General features: G+C 39.6%; 2 protein-coding genes across 5 annotated transcripts; one reads left to right on the forward strand and one right to left on the reverse strand.

Moving 5' to 3' along the window:
* The first annotated feature begins 4,514 nt into the window (after positions 1-4,514).
* Positions 4,515-10,593, forward strand: LOC140184143 (uncharacterized). The gene is made up of 11 exons (XM_072234436.1): positions 4,515-4,541; positions 4,700-4,798; positions 5,124-5,672; positions 5,750-5,804; positions 7,605-8,007; positions 8,847-8,931; positions 9,059-9,258; positions 9,351-9,488; positions 9,588-9,712; positions 9,810-9,885; positions 10,038-10,593. Exons 1-8 carry the CDS (start codon positions 4,515-4,517, stop codon positions 9,430-9,432), a joined length of 1,500 nt encoding a protein of 499 aa, XP_072090537.1. The 3' UTR covers positions 9,433-9,488; positions 9,588-9,712; positions 9,810-9,885; positions 10,038-10,593.
* Positions 10,594-10,952: 359 nt separating this feature from the next.
* LOC112794964 (protein FAR1-RELATED SEQUENCE 5) lies at positions 10,953-16,932 on the reverse strand. 4 transcript variants are annotated; one of them, XM_029297886.2, is made up of 5 exons: positions 16,291-16,766; positions 14,085-14,252; positions 11,759-13,986; positions 11,541-11,653; positions 10,953-11,437 (listed from the first exon to the last, which is right to left on the reverse strand). In XM_029297886.2, the coding sequence occupies exon 3, from the start codon at positions 13,882-13,884 to the stop codon at positions 12,613-12,615; it is 1,272 nt and encodes a 423-aa protein (XP_029153719.1). In that variant the 5' UTR covers positions 13,885-13,986; positions 14,085-14,252; positions 16,291-16,766; the 3' UTR covers positions 10,953-11,437; positions 11,541-11,653; positions 11,759-12,612. The 4 variants fall into 4 exon arrangements, with proteins under 4 accessions (XP_029153719.1, XP_025692709.1, XP_029153718.1 ...); XM_025836924.3 differs by lacking the exon at positions 11,541-11,653 and having other exon boundaries at positions 16,291-16,932; XM_029297885.2 differs by lacking the exon at positions 11,541-11,653 and having other exon boundaries at positions 11,759-14,001.
* Positions 16,933-17,570: the final 638 nt, after the last annotated feature.

The raw sequence follows: 17,570 nt of genomic DNA on the forward strand, positions 1-17,570 counted from the left end.
TAGTGACCTCTTTCTGCACCACCTCCTTCATGGCAGGATTTAGCCTCCTCTGTGGTTGGACCACTGGTTTGGCATTATCCTCCAATAGGATCTTTTGCATGCATCTAGCTGGGCTAATGCCCTTAAGATCACTTATGGACCACCCAAGAGCTGTCTTGTGTGTCCTTAGCACTTGAATCAGTGCTTCCTCTTCCTGTGAATTTAAAGCAGAGCTTATAATCACTGGAAAAGTGTCACCCTTTCCCAGAAATGCATATTTCAGGGATGGTGGTAGTGGTTTGAGTTCAGGCTTGGGAGGCTTATCCTCCTCCTGAGGAATTTTCGAAAATTCCTTTGCCTCCTCTAATTCTTCTTGATCAGGTTGAGCATCTTTGAAGATGTCCTCAAGCTCTGATTCTAGGCTTTCAGCCATATTGATCTCTTCTACCAAGGAGTCAATAATGTCAGCGCCCATGCAGTCATTTGGTGTATCTGGATGCTGCATAGCTTTTACAGCATTCAACTTGAACTCATCCTCATTGACCCTCAAGGTTACTTCCCCTTTTTGTACATCAATGAGAATTCGTCCAGTTGCTAGGAAGGGTCTTCCTAGAATGAGGGTTGCACTCTTGTGCTCCTCCATTTCCAGCACCACAAAGTCAGTTGGAAAGGCAAATGGCCCAACCTTGACAATCATGTCCTCAATTATGCCTGATGGGTATTTAATGGAGCCATCAGCAAGTTGGAGGCATATCCGGGTTGGTTTGACTTCTCCAGTCAACCCAAGCTTTCTGATAGTGGATGCAGGTATTAGATTGATGCTTGCTCCAAGATCACATAGAGCTGTCTTGGTGCAAGCACCTTCTAATGTGCATGGTATCATAAAGCTCCCTGGATCTTGAAGCTTTTCTGGTAAGCTCTTTAATATGACTGCACTGCATTCTTCAGTGAGAAACACTTTTTCAGTTTCTCTCCAATCCTTCTTATGACTTAAGATTTCTTTCATGAATTTAGCATAAGAAGGTATTTGCTCAAGTGCCTCTGCAAACGGAATCTTTATTTCAAGAGTCCTTAGATAGTCTGCAAAGCGGGCAAATTGCTTATCCTGTTCCGCTTGGCGGAGTTTTTGAGGATAAGGCATCTTGGCTTTATATTCTTCAACCTTAGATGCTGCAGGTTTATTCCTTACAGAAGTGGTTGAAGAAGCCTTGTTAGAGGGATTACTGTCAGCACTCTCAGGTGTCTGATTCTCCCCAGGCGTCTGAACGCCAGGATTGGGTGGAAATTGGGCGTTTAACGCCAACTTTTCCCCCTTTTCTGGCGTTTGAACGCCAGAACTGGGCAAGGAATGGGCGTTTAACGCCAGCTTTCCTTCCCTTTCTGGCATCTGAACGCCAATGACATTCCTCTCTGGGCTCTTACTGTCCTCAGAGGGATTTTGAACAGTGGTTTGGTTGTCCTCTGTCAATTGTTCCTTGTTTGGCTTTTTACTCTTTTGAGCAGTGTTATTTAGGGTCTTCCCACTCCTCAATTGAACTGCTTGACCTTCCTCTGTTATCTGTTTAGATATTTGCTGTTTTGCTTGATTTAACTGCAGTTCTATGCTCTTGTTAGCAACTTTAATTTCATGGAGCATCTCTTTAAAGTCTGCTAACTGTTCTGTCATCAGGAGCAATTGTTGATTAAGCTCAATTATTTGTTCTTGAGGACTAGGGTCAGTGACTACTGCCATGGCTTCCTCTTTTGGAGAGAACTCATTGCTAGAGTACAAATATTGGTTTCTAGCAACAGTGTCTATAAGCTCCTGAGCTTCTTCAATTGTCTTCCTCATGTGTATAGATCCACCAGCTGAGTGGTCTAAAGACATCTGAGCTTTTTCTGTAAGCCCATAGTAGAAAATGTCTAACTGTACCCACTCTGAAAACATTTCAGAGGGACATTTCCTTAGCATACCTCTATACCTCTCCCAGGCATTATAAAGGGATTCATTATCCTCTTGTTTAAAGCCTTGGATGTCCAGTCTTAACTGTGTCATCCTTTTTGGAGGGTAAAAATGATTCAGGAATTTGTCTGACAACTGTTTCCATGTCTTTATGCTTGCTGTAGGTTGGTTATTCAACCACCTTTTTGCTTGATCTTTTACAGCAAATGGAAACAGTAATAGTCTGTAGACATCCTGATCTACCTCTTTATCATGTACTGTGTCAGCAATTTGTAAAAACTGTGCCAGAAACTCAGTAGGTTCTTCCTGTGGAAGACCGGAATACTGGCAATTTTGCTGCACTATGATAATGAGTTGAGGATTTAGTTCAAAGCTGCTTGCTTTGATGGGAGGTGTACAGATGCTACTCCCATATGCAGCTGTAATGGGGTTAGCATATGACCCCAGAGTCCTTTTGGACTGATTAATCCCACTTAAGTCCATAATGGACAAAAGGGAAATGATAATGATTGCAAAGAGATAAATTTTGTTTGTTTTTTTTTTGAATTAACGAAAAAAAATAGAATAAAACAATAAAATTAAAATAAAAATTCGAAAATGAAAAAGAAAACAAGATCAAAGCAAATTGAAAACTGAATCAATGAGTTAATTAAAAAGATTTTGAAAATAGCAATTAGAAAGATATGATTGAAAAATTTTATGAAAAAGATTTGATTTTGAAAAGAGGGAAGAGAAAAACACAAAAAGACACCAAACTTAAAATTTTTAGAAAATCAAACACACAGTTTTCGAAAAAATTTTTTTTAAGGGAAAAACACAAAGATGACACCAAGCTTAGAATTTTTATAAATCAAAAAGGGACTAAGAACATGCAAAAATCGAAAATTAAAAGAAAAACAAAAGCATGCAATTGACACCAAACTTAGAATATGAAACTAGACTCAACTAAAAGACTCTAAACCACAAAAATAAAAAAAATCCTAATCTAAGCAACAAGATAAGCCGTCAGTTGTCCAAACTCAACAATCCCCGGCAACGGCGCCAAAAACTTGGTGCACGAAATTGCAATCACACTTTTGCAACTCCGCACAACTAACCAGCAAGTGCACTGGGTCGTCCAAGTAATACCTTGCATGAGCAAGGGTCGATCCCACGGAGATTGTCGGCTTGAAGCAAGCTATGGTTATCTTGTAAATCTTAGTCAGGATATCAGAAATTATCAGGATTGTTTGTGAAAAGCAAAAGAACATGAAATGATTACTTGTTCTGCAGTAATGGGGAATAGGTTGAGGTTTGGAGATGCTCCATCTTCTGAATCTCTGCTTTCCTACTGTCTTCTTCTTCAAACACGCAAGTCTCCTTCCATGGCAAGCTGTATGTAGGGTTTCACCGTTGTCAATGGCTACCTCCCATCCTCTCAGTGAAAACGATTGCATATGCTCTGTCACAGCACGCGGAATTCATCTGTCGGTTCTCAATCAGGCCGGAATAGAATCCAGTGATTCTTTTGCGTCTGTCACCAACGCCCCGCCTTCAGGAGTTTGAAGCTCGTCACAGTCATTCAATCATTGAATCCTACTCAGAATACCACGGACAAGGTTTAGACCTTCCGGATTCTCTTGAATGCCGCCATCAATTCTAGCTTATACCACGAAGATTCCGATTAAAGAACCCAGGAGATAACTACTTAATCTAAGGTAGAACGGAGGTGGTTGTCAGGCACACGTTCATAGTTGAGAATGATGATGATTGTCACGGATCATCACATTCATCCGGATTAAGAACAAGTATTATCTTAGAATGGAAGCAAGCATGATTGAATGAGAAACAGTAGTAATTGCATTAATCCATCAAGACACAGCAGAGCTCCTCACCCCCAACCATGGGGTTTAGAGACTCATGCCGTGGAAAGTACACAAAGAAAACGTGTAAAGTGTCATGAGGTACCGATACAATGTTAAAAGATCCTATTAATAGTAAACTAGTAGCCTAGGGTGTACAGAGATGAGTAAATGACGTAAAAATCCACTTCCGGGCCCACTTGGTGTGTGCTTGGGTTGAGCAATGAAACAATTTTGTGTAGAGACCTTTTCTGGAGTTAAACGCCAGCTTTCATGCCAGTTTGGGCGTTTAACTCCAAGTTTCATGCCAGTTCCAGCGTTTAACGCTGGAATTTCTGAGGCTGATTTGCCACGCCGGTTTGGGCCATCAAATCTTGGGCAAAGTATAAACTATCATATATTGCTGGAAAGCCCAGGATGTCTACTTTCCAACGCCGTTGAGAACGCGCCAATTGGGCTTCTGTAGCTCCAGAAAATCCGCTTCGAGTGCAGGGAGGTCAGAATCCAACAGCATCTGCAGTCCTTTTTGGTCTCGGAATCAGATTTTTGCTCAGGACCCTCAATTTCAGCCAGAAAATATCTGAAATCACAGAAAAACACACAAACTCATAGTAAAGTCCAGAAAAGTGAATTTTAGCTAAAAACTAATAAAAATATACTAAAAACTAACTAGATCATACTAAAAACATACTAAAAACAATGCCAAAAAGCATACAAATTATCCGCTCATCAGTACCATTCAGGATAACAGCATGAACTTGGAGCATAGTGTTGAGCTGGTTTGTCTTGGTGACTTCACTTTTGTTATTTGTGTTTTGTTGTTGGTGTTACTAAAGTGGGTGCTTAGAGTGTAGTCGTGGTTGGTAGTGTCTATTTTTGTGAGTTAAGATAGATTGAAAGAGTCTCACATGCTAACCTCATGTTGATACCTTAACAGTCTCCGCTGGAGCAGTTGTTCGAGCCAGCCGATGGTGGTGGTGATGTTGTCACAAATGAGGAGAAAGGCTTAGTTGGCCGCCTAGTTGATTTGGCTGAGGTATGTGTGGAGACCCTACCTGGGTTGAACGTTGTGTAGGTGTATGTGTTTACTACCCTCATGCCGAGTTAACAACAAGCAGTGGCAGTGAGTGAAACCCCATGAAGTGTTCCGCTGCGCTGAGTTTTGGTTTCTGTCTCTTGTGGACCCCGCTTACCAAGCATGTGTCGCTACCTTCTTGAAAAGCAGAAACCTAAATACAAATGCGACACATGTTTCTTATGCGGGAAGGTCCCTTTACACCCGACCATGAAGGCATTTGTCTTTATTTGTGGCTTCTAACTTACGCGTTAAACTCTGAATAGTTGTGTGCTACATTCTGCAGGGCATCGAGCTAAAGGTGGCCAATGTGGACGCTCGCATAGCAAAGTTGGAGAGCAAATCAGACCTGTCGGAGGGAATGCTCCTTCAGATCCTTCAAATGATTCAAACTCACTATGATGACTACCATCAAATTGTGATGGTTCCAAGGCCTAACAGGGAACACAAAGGGAGTGATGGGTTGGATCTCATAGGGAGTTGTAGTAACAAAAAGGTGCAAGAAATGACAGCACACCCATCTGGGCATGGTGAGAAGCTTCATGAACATGGGACAACCAAATGTGTGAAATCCTCAGCGGATAAAGGGAAGGAAATCCGTAAGGAACAGTCAGCTGACAACTCATTGTTAGACATTTTTGTTCCTAACTCCCCCGCAGAAGATGATGTTGTTGTCATAGAAGGGTTGCCTTCGACACAGGGCAAAATGTCCACCGCCAGTCAGATCGTATCTTCAGGGCAGTCCTCCTCCCCACACTGGGCTGTAGGCACTCCAAAGACGTCCCCCAACGAAGCTGCCATCCCAGGGGAACGACTCGGTAGTCCAATATGGAAGGTAAAAATATTTCATATTGCTCTTGAATCCATAGCCTCGTATGCTTTGCGTAGTATGTCATAACGAACTCTATGCAGGATTTATGGAGCCCTCCAGTGTGGAGTCAGTTTGAACGTACCACACAGGTTGCTGGTTTGTATAGCTCCATACCTCCGACACGAAAATCGGAGATGCTCTCCCGACTTGACCATGTGGAAATGACACCCATGACTACGCGGCCTCTTCTGAACCTCAGCCGCCTGCCGCCGAGAGCCCCCACAACTGGGGTCAAACGGCGCCCAATGATCCGCCAAGTTGCTAGCAGCAAGAGCCGCCGGTCAACCACCAATGTGGATGCAAGCCTCCCGGCTGTTCCGATGGTATAATCCATGTTAATGCTTCACGTCTAGCATGCATATTCCATTTATAATGAATGAGGCTAACGAATTTTCCTTTGACCTGCATGAATTTTTCTTTTCAGAGTTTTAATATGTACTTTCTTCAAGTTGGCGACATATATTTTCCAACACAAAGAAGATGATCCGATTCCAAATGTTGAGTAAGCCCCTAGACACACCTCCCGCGGTTACAATAAACACTATCACACACATTCACAATAGTTGTGTCCTGCACCTGAGAGGTTACTGTATTCCGTTAGCAGCCATTCGTTTTTTACTTACTTCGCCGAACATAAATCCCGTGATTAGATTTCAATCAACCACCCAAAATGGCCAACAACAACGGTTGGCCCAAAGGACAATATATAAACAAGAACGAAGCAACGGCCTGAAATAAGCCCACTAAACTTTGATTGGATAAAGGTAGGGTTAACAAAATTTCGGACCACATTATCAAGGAACAGTAGGACGAAGCTAATGATAGTGGTTTAGTGGAGTGTAATATTTTTTGGCATATTGGGCTCACTTAAACATGTAATTCGTATTTCTTTAGTTTAGAGTAGTACTAATTATAAAAGGGTCTATTAGAATAAGTAACAAGTTCATGAAATAGTTGAAAGCTAAGTTTATCCTTTTGATAACTTGTTTAAAAAAATGAAAGAATTCGTTAGATATTAAGAACAAAGGTTTTTATTTTTGATATTTTCTATCTGTATGATAACATAAATTTTTATTTCTATTTTAAAATATTAAAATATCTATATAATTCATATTAGAGAACTAAAATATTTGCAAATTAGCGTTACATTTAAAATACCAAAACATTCTTTACGTAAAAATATTTCATATTGCTATTATACATTTAATATGAATAAATAATTTATTTGAGTTATTAGAAACTTTAAATTTTAATATAAAATTAAAAAGGTTAAAACATTGTAAAGTTAGCCATTAAAATACCGAAAATATGTTGTTTTTAGCATTTACGCTAAGAAATTTAAAAACTATTTTACAATATAATCTACTTAATTGTATTAAAAATTGTAAATTTAAAATGTCACAAAATTAAAATACTCATACAAATTATTTTTAAAATAAGAAGATAACATTTTCAGCTTCATCTAAAAAACTTTTTTTTAAAATATTTGTATACGTTAAATTCATATTGTGTGCAATTTTTAGGAACGACAAATTCGAATTCAACCTTAACAAGACTATAGTACTCAATTTAGATGACAGATGTACTCTTTTTAAAACTTAAATAAAAATTTTTTTTGGTGTCATTTTTAAGAAAACACTAAAACATCTTTTTCATTTAAGGATATTTCATTGTATTACAAGTTTATATTTCACTTTCATTACAAAATGATTAAATTTTACATAAGAGTCATTTCAAGAGAACAAGAAATTATTGTAAACATGAATTTCAAAGATAAAAAATATTTTTGTTATAATTTTTTGGAATCCCGATCCAAAAGTTGGGCTTTCAAGATGTTGCACCCTAACCCAATTACTCAGTCCTGAGCCCCGAAACGAACTCCTTCGTGACCTGCAGAATCCAGATGCAGAAGGCTTGCTCCCTCACTTCCCCTCCTTCGCGAAGCCATTCCAACCTACCTCCCCTTCCATTGTACAACCACCGGTTTGTATGAGACGGCATCGTTTTTGCGTGCATGTTTAAAAAAGAAGAGCAAGGTTGTAGTACAGAGTGCCAACAAGCCATCGGCCCCCTCTCGAGGCCTATTATTCAAACCTCGGTCTCCTACATACTATCCTACTTTCTCTCCAAAACACAACCCCGTCCTTCATCGGGCCTCTATTGGTGGCAATTTCGCGGCCTGGTTCACCGGGGTCGGTTTTCGATCAAGCTGTGTCATCGTGCTCAAGGACCCTCCCTTTAACCCAACGCGAATCCTGCAACTGATTCATGAAAAATTGAATGCGATAAATTGTTACTGGTTTGTACGTGCTTCTAATTCTTTCTTGTTCTTAAAGTTGGTTGAAGTTTCTTGATGATAAATTATGTGGTCGTACCCTAAAGAAGTGATTGTAATTTAACTTGGTGATTAATACTGATTGTGTCACATACCTCAGAACTAGTGCCCGGCGTTCGTGTTTCTTTTTTAGTTAGTATGCTATCAAACTGTATTTTTCATTGAATGGTTCTGCTCACTATGGCTATGCCGTCTGGCACTCTGGTTTGTGTCTTCTTGGCTAATGTTATGTGATTTTTGGCTCTTTGTTGTTCAGTGCTGAGCGTTTCTCTTTTTAATTATGTGATGTTAGAGAATGCTTTGGCTTAAATGTGCTTAGATTGTTAAGTTACTTAATTCAACTTAAGTTCTGGTGTGCTGTTGTTGTGCGGATGTTCTGTAATTTTTTACTATTTTGTTTGCTATTTCGAAATGAACAAACTTACTTTCTGACTTCTGGAGCTGCTGAGTTTATGATTTTCCTGTGTTGACAAATTTGTCCAATTAATGTGGTGGACTTTTTTCTTGGCTGCTCTGAGGTTGGTTAAAATAATTCTGACAACGTCGTGAATGTAATTTTATCATTTGTTTATCAATTCCAGAATACTTAAATCGCTGTTTCTTTTTTTTCTTTCTTGGTTACGGATTGGGTTTGGATTCTCTCCAATATTTTTCTATGTTTACAAGCTAAACATCACTGCATGCTTATGTCACTAGAATCTCTTTCGTTAGTTTCAGGTGTTGCATTTTTCGAGAATTCAATTGTTTCTACTTATACATGATACTAACCCTAACGATTTGGATATTTTCAACTTCATCTGCAGGGAGGTCTTGTTCGAGCTCGGTGGGTTTCAGATCGTTAGAGGGGTATTCATCTCTTTGGCCCCCCCATACACACCCCACCCAGATGTGAGTACATCTACTTCTTGCACACTTGTCGAAACACATGCACAGCTAACGTAATAACACGACACACACTTTCTAGATCCAAAAAATACTGTGGTCGTAAATGCTGTTTTTCCTTACATGGTTACAGCTCATCAATACATCTGCCATGATAGCATCACTAAAGGCCATGAGAAACAAGGCAGCAAGGATTTGGTACTTTCCGTATGACTTTGCTACTGCTGTGCTTGCCGATGCTCCCATCTCACAATTGCAGAACAGTTCTGAGGGACGTTGGATGCCTCAAACCGAAAACCTGGAACATTTAAGCTTGTTGTTTAATAAAATAAGGTTGTCATCCATTTTTTTTAGAAAAAGGCATTCTGCGTATATACACACTGAGGCTGAAGTGCTATCTTGCCTTCATTGCTTGTCCGGGTCAGGTGTTTGTGCCAATTTGGGAAGCCGGAGACGCCTGGTATGTTATGCTGCTGGACGTTAAGGCATCGAAAATATATGCCCTAGATGTGAATCGGTCTTCGGAGAGCATTGTGCGAAGGGAGTCCAACATGAATAAGATCGTGAGCTATACTTCATTTACTATTTTATTCGGTAACGTCAGTTTTCATTCCTTCCGGACGCCATTCATGGGTTGACTTGTTTCTTCCTATTTTATGTAGTGTCATGCTTTGCGGAAAATGTTCGTCCACAGCAGGAACCTCATTAACTTCCGCCACACAAACCCTGACCCCTCCAATTGGGGACACTTCATATACCCACAGGGTCTACCAAAAGATCGGGATAAGTTACTCATACACACTGCCTCAAAAAATGAATTTTTTTAATTTTGTCTGGTGTTAACAATTTCATCAACTATTAAATTATTTCAAAACTTTATGTAGCGCATAATCTGCAATATGGTGTTTATACTGGCTACAACACAATGGGGGCTTCTCTACTAAATTTTTCCGCCACATGGTCCGTGAACCAACCTCCTCCTGACCTTATTTCTTTTGTTAGTTGTTGCTGGTAGCCAACTTCCATGTTAACATAATTGCAAAGAGAGTTAAGGCAACATGCAAACCTTGCTTTTGTATTAGTAACCCATTCTTTGGTTGCAATTGTTTCAGGGGAACAGCGAGCACGTGCGCATGAGGGCTGCCTTAAACATTGTTCACTCGGATGTCAACCAGTGCCGTGGGTTCATCGACTGCAAGGCTGAGGTTGTTTGGCGAGTTATCACATCCTGCAATGACAAGAATTCGGTGAGCAGGGGCAGTATGTAAAACATGTAGTTTGCTGCATTCGGACCGCTATAGATGCTCCATTTTTTTGATTCGGTGACTTGTCACTATGTATAATGTTGGAACAAGTTACTGTTGCATTTTGGTAAATATTTTGTACAATGTCAGCATGGCCAGCTTGCATTTGGCGTAGTGCAATTTAGGTTGGTCTATAAAACTAATTTAAGGATTTTTTGTTGCAACTAAAACATGGCCACACATGTAACTAGAGGGTGGCCTAATTTTAGTTGCCTAACTTAGGGAACCCATGTAATTCATCCCAGTTGTCGAACAGTTATCAACATTTCATGTGACACTACATGTAATTACCGACTAGTCTTATGACAACCAGACTCTTGTTGGCGCAAACTCCTACTTCTATATATATGGTTTTTTTTTGTGACTTGACATCTCCAATTGTGCTATTGTCAACAACATTGCCTAATTGATTGTCTATCTTTTGACTTGTTTTATTTAACTAGTGAAATGTTTGCTGGATATCAACTTTTACATAAGTTTTTTATGATTTTTCTGCATGATGGGTTAATGTTCCCTTGTTAGAAACGGAAATTTATTCTAACTGAATAAAAAGTTAATGAAGTCAACTCTTCCTTTATTTACCTAAAGGCATTAGGAGCTTTAATTTAGTAACAATGTTTCAAGCTTTCAGTATTCTTTCACCCATCAACTCTCTAGTGGTAAACTACACATATCCTGCAACAATATAATGCATCAAGAAGCTAAAAATAAGGACGTAACTCATAATCAAGCTGTCAATTTTATATTGCACGGTTTTCAGGGCAGCTGTTTTGCAAAACAAACAAGTTCTCGTCATAACTTCTGCTGAATGCTAATAACATCCTAGTAAAAATGAATACATAGAAAAGTTCTCCATTAGCTATTCTATCCTAATCCAGAACATAACTTTTTAGGGCAGCTATTTTGCCAAACAAACAAGTTCTGGTCATAAGTTTTGCTGAATATTAAGAACTTCATAGTAAAAATGAATACATAGAAAAGTTCTCCCTTAGCTATTCTATCCTATTCAAGAACATAACTTACCGCAATCACAGACATATGGATCAATTTACAAGAGAAATTAGCCAATTAGTAGACAAACATTCTACTACAATTTACTTCCCAACAACATGAACTCCACCTGCTGGACTTTAGTTATCGGTCAACGGGCTTGCAATCACACGCACGGTCTTGCTACCTCTTTGGCTTTGGTCTTCATCGCCGGCCACCTACGAACCACAACGAAATTAGGATCAAATTCCCCACTTTATGTCAGTGTTATTGCATGCATATGAAATGGATCTTTATCATCTACTTAATTAACGGACCCACCAATCAATCCATTAACAAAGAGGGATCTGCCATTTTGAACCAATACTCATACTACAGCTTTGTGTATGCCACGCAGTGAGTCCGAGAAGGTTATTTAGTCATTCACTACAAAACTACTTAGTATATTCAGCTGGTTTGCCAAGAAAAATATTTGACATCCATATAGCACATCATGAACACAAACTTTTCCTACTAGAAAGGTTAGTCAATGTACGTACCGGGGCATGGCTCTGTGATTCACTATGGGGTACAATATCTTCTGTCGGATCTTGGCTACATGTTGGCTGACTTGGTGGACCGCTCGGGCAACGAGTTCGGCGATGACCAACTACACCACAGGTGCTGCACTTGCGCCGCTTTCTTCCCCGACACCCAAAAGGCTCTTGTCCACGCCCGGTTCCCTTACTCCGAACCGTCACGGGATCGCGCACTCCTTCTTCTGCGCCATCAACGCTACACCTGCCGGCAGTCCCAACACCATTCTTCATTTCCAAGAAAACGGTCTCTTCAACTATCTTCTCCAAAGAACTCTTGAAATCATTCTCTCGCATACACGCAACTCTTGCCAGCCGTTTACAATGCTGCAGGAAAGCACCCACTCGCACCTTGTATACTGCATTCGCATCCCCCTCTTCGTTCATGAGGGAAGACCCCTCCAGCTCAACTTTTGCAGTCTTTGACCAGCGTTTCAACACTATGGTTTTTGGAAGACAACCTATGTCCAACTGTACCAACACCGCAAGTATGTGCACACAAGGTAGTCCGAACGACTCAAATCTCAGGCAACTACAAAAAGGAATCCTCTCGAAAATGGGGCAACAGTCCACCGGAATTGTGGCCTACGATACTTCTGTGTCACATAAACCGTCCGATCTTCCAATTTGTTGCACTCTACAATAGTAATCCGCACGCTTCTCTTCAGGGCATCTCTAAAACGCACAAATATTTCCTTTGTGTAGTTCAATGCACCAGACTTCTCTAGCTCTGGAAACTGAGTTTGGAGCACGGGGCTCCCATACAACGACCTAAAGTCAAGCTCCTCCTCATTATTCCTTAGGAAATCAACACACCGTTAGAAGTTCGTCACAAACTCCAAGATTCCGTATCGCTTTTCCACAAACCTCCCCATTTTTGCATGCAGTGACTCACACCGAGATGTTGTCCTCAGCCCAGCATAAAAGCATCCACGTATGTACGCCGTTGCCCATGACATCTTCTTAGCATATAAATCCTTTACCCATTCTACTTCCCACACCCCACATTCATCCATCATTGCATCCCATTGCCTCTCAAACTCCTCAACCTCAACATCAGCTAGCATGCAATTTCTAAGCAGAGTTGTGAAGCGAGGCTTACACACATTCACAGTTGCATTTTTCAGTAGGTGCCATGCACAAAGCCTGTGATGAGCCTCTGGAAACACTTCCTGAATGGCAAGCCGCATTGCTCTATCCCCATCAGTAATAACTACCTTAGGCGCTTTCCCTCCCATGCACTCCAAAAACCTTCCCAACACCCACACATATGCCGCTTGTGTTTCAGAAGACACCATGGCTACGTCGAAGACACATGTTTGGTTGTGGTGGTTCACCCCAGAAAACACAATCACCGGCAGATTATACTTGTTTCGCCCATACGTCGCATCAAATGCCAAAACATCACCAAATATTTTGTAATCATGTTGACTACAGCCGTCACTCCAAAACAGATCACACATTTGTTGCTCATTCCCAACCTGGTATCGCCAATATATGTTCTCATCTGCCCTTGCACAAGAATTGAAATACCGTAATGCGGCATTCACATCGCCGCAGTGCATTGCACGTTGCCGCCTAACCACATTATACATATCTCTCTTCGTGAATGAAACTAGGTTAAACCCCCCCGCCTGGGCAGCAATAGACTCATAAATTTTTGGAATTGAAATCCCAACTTGCCTCAAACTTTCGATGTGGGCTACATCAACATCTGATATTTTCCTGTAAGCTGGTAGGTATGACACAAACTTTGCTGGAAGAAGGTCGTGGTTATGCTCATCCACAAAATGACACACATACCAACTGGTGCTATTGGCTTTCCGCTTTATCCTCATCTCAGCCTGACACCCGCAGCGGGTTACAACCTTGTGCTCCCTCTTCCAATCTTGCATCTGAAGCCATTTTCTGTGTCTTAATCCTTCTCTATTGCACAGGTACGTGTAGCGAACAATTTCACCCTTCCTATTCTTCATTTTCTTCCCTTGTCGCATGGCAAAACCCTTTGCTCGACTGTATTGCTCATAGAAATGACACACCTCATCCGAGTTAGCGAACTCCATCTCTAATATCTGTGCACGACTTAGCATTACATGTTCAGCCCTGCCATTTTGCTCACCGTGTCATTCATCCGGTGATTCTATCTCCAACTCCTCTGCCTCTGCCTCGATCCCTGTATCCACCAGCGTCTCCTGCACATAGACAACCTGACTAGTTAAGGTTACCACTAACAATCCTAAATTACAATTACTATACAACCTACAAAATTATACACCAAAGCCACTCATACTGTTGCATCACAATTCTCGCTATCTTCGGAGACGTTAAAATTCTCTTCATCATCTGCATCCAATTCGTGGACCATTCTGCTACAAGAAGACATTAAAAAAAATTGGCTCTGTCTCTGCTGCCCAAACTTCCCCCGGGACTCTGTACCTCGCAAAACCACACAGCAATACTGTGGCAAATCAAGCAAGCAAAATGTCAGAATGTCGATATACCGGATAGCTGTCCAACACTATTAAATTCAGTAACTGATCAAACACAAAGAAAAAAAATATATAAACACCATCAATCCAGACTAACGGAAAATTATATCTATTTTACTTAATTCAACAAAAAAGTAAAAGTTAGAGTTACTTTCGCTTCATTTGCAATAGTAAAAGTCCTTCGTTCAGTACATGAATGCATCGGAAAATCAACACAAATTCCCACAATCAGCAACATTTTCCATAACTTCGATTTCTGGATCAGCAATTACTGACTAAGCTACACATAACGTGGATATAATGACATGTTTCAAACTTGCAAACAGCAAGTGGGTCAAAGTTATAAAGTTCTGTTTACAAGGTTTATACCTTGTATGGAAGTAGGATGATAAAATGGGAATTTGAAGAATTGAAGCCAACCTTGGTGCATTATAGAAAAGCATGTGTCACTCTCAATAACATAATAAAAGATGAGGTTAAGGCTATATATACCAACACAAAACATGGATTGAACAAATTTAAGAAGCCATCAAGAAAGTTGACCTTATTTTGAGGCCCTTAATTAGTGCACAGGCTTAGCCTTTTTGTTAAAAATTTCATTAGTCATTGTCTAGTGTATACACTGATCAGTTTCCCATTCCATTAAGATTTAGACACAATGAAAGACATGAATATGTAGGTCTTAGAGCTTTGTTTGGTCAACTACATTACATATTCACCTCAATCTTGTTGGTTCCTGAACTAGCCATTATTGTACATATTCACGAGGCATTTGAATTAGATTCTTAATCTTCATATTCAATTCAGCCTCAAAATGTTAGTTAGGCTAGGCCAACTCTTAATAAATATTGCAAATTCTATTTCTAATACAATGTTGTTATATACAAGTGCCAAATTAAACTTCCAAGTTTTGTGAATTTTATTTTGAGTTGGTCAAAAATATTTTTTCTCAATTTTGTCATTTAAAAGTCAACGAAATTCTAACAGGTATTAATATATTATTAACTTGGAAGAGACTTACTTTATTTTAAACAGGGGAAAAATAAAAAGAAACAAATAGTATCCCTAAAGTTTCATGACTTTTATTTGATTGGTTTATTATTTGCCTGCTACTTAAGTTTCATTGCCAAACCAAAATTCCAGGGACATTACAGTTGTGATGACAAGGAAAGGGTGCTTCTTAGAACCAACCTCTGTTCCCCTTTTTTCTCTTAACAATAGTTCACAAAATTAATAAGCTTATTATTATACTTCGCTAATTACTTGCTTTTGTTGTTTCTCACATGACTTAGGTACCTTAGCTATGTAAGACTTTAACATTTCACGTGAAATAAGTTCTACACTTTTAATTTGTGACTCACACAAGAAGCACCACACGATTGATACATCTTCAAACCAAGAAATACTGCAATGACTTCATACATCTTTGAAGCCGTTGGGCAAGATTAGCAAATTGGGCATAGAAACAAAATCTACAACCTTTACCTCAATTTCGAATTGTTGATAATTCTAGCTTGTCATAATTCTCAACCATCAAAGTATCTAACAGAGAAAAATGTTCAACATCAAGTTTCAGGGATCTAAGACTACTATAACCGGAGAATCTTTAAAAATAAATACAAAAACAGATGCCACTGAAGAAGCATCAGCCTACCGGAGATATGACGAGAGATGAACGGCAATCACAGACTCACCTCGCAATGAGATTAAGCAAACCAAATGACTCCAAATCACAACAAAAAAAATTCAAAAACTAGCTAACAAAAATCATGTTCAACATTAAGTAATTAACCAAACTAATTGATTCTTAGTCACAGAATATAATAACGTAGAATATAACATCACAAACGTGATGAACATTGTAAAGAAGACACCATTACCAATAGTAACTAGAATATGAAACCAAAAAATTCAGAACCAATAATCCCAAAAATGAAAACAGCAATACTCTTTCTAGAATACACAATTAAAAAATAATTACAAAATGGGAAAAATGAGAAGACCTACCTCACGTAGGGGAGGGAAGCCCGAACACAAGAGACGGTGACGGGGACACGGTGGCGGTGACAGAGGCACGGTGAACACAGTGAGAGCGCGCTCCAACAGATGAGACGACCTCACGCTCCTGCGACGGTGCCAGACTTCCACACGCGACGGGGCTGCGGGGTTGATGTGGCTACGGTTGTTGACGTGACTGCCGGTGGCAGTGCTGCGTCACCGAGTGCTTAGGGCTTCAATTGTTAATTCCTTTCACTTTCACACAGTATCAGAGTGGAAGTGTGAATGCCCATTATCCAACACAACTCTCCAAGCCGAAGCCTTCCTATGCCATTCTATTTTAGCCACGGCCTTTTTGCCATTCTAAGCAGGACATTTTTGACATTACACTTGCTTTGCCAGGGTTTTTTTTGTCTTTTCAACATTCACTAGAAGACAAATATCTCCTTGGCTACTTAATCGTACACAGCATACCATATGCCTCTATTTTCGATTGGCATACCGGAACACTTTCCTAAATATTTTAGTTTATTATCACTAGACATTTTGCCAGAGAGAAAAGTAAAAATCCTGAGAAAGCAAGCTATTGAGCAGAAAGGCCCAAAAAAAAAGTATAAGAACAGGACCACTACTAAGGTCAAATATTGTGCTGGCAGGCATGTTGAAGACATGAATAGTTTAAATATATGAAAAGTAAGAAAATTAAAAAAATGGCATGATGCATTGTTCCGGATAATACATTATATTTGTTTCTTGCTACATGGTGACAGATTCCTATTTCCTGAAATTTAAAACATGTATGGATTTAGCTGCCTTTTGGTCAAAGTAAGCAAAGCATATTCCTAAAGAAAAATGATACATGAACCAGTCATTTGTTAACCAAATTTAAACTCGAACTAGTTATTTGTTTTGGTGCCATAATGTGCTTTTTTGTTTTCACCTTTGAATTAATCTCTTTCTACACACTGATTTAGCTCCTGTTTGCTATTCTTCTAATACCTCTTTTGTTCCTTGCTTCCTCTTTTGTTTCTATGTATGAACTCAATCAAATGGGATTTTAAATTCTTCAAATTGTGATCCTAAAACTTGTGAGACTTTTATTTCAGCTATGAATCGCACAAAATTTAATCTTGATTTTGGAACAATACATCCTCTGTCTATTAATTTCTTGAGGCTCAACCAAACACTGCCCCAATCTGAAAAGAAAAGTAACAAACTGAAGTGTGGACAGTGAATAATAATAACATTTTAATATAATTGTGATTTGTATAATGTGTTGTTTATTATTT

The sequence above is a fragment of the Arachis hypogaea genome, chromosome 4, assembly GCF_003086295.3.
Source record: "Arachis hypogaea cultivar Tifrunner chromosome 4, arahy.Tifrunner.gnm2.J5K5, whole genome shotgun sequence".
Lineage (NCBI taxonomy): Eukaryota > Viridiplantae > Streptophyta > Magnoliopsida > Fabales > Fabaceae > Arachis > Arachis hypogaea.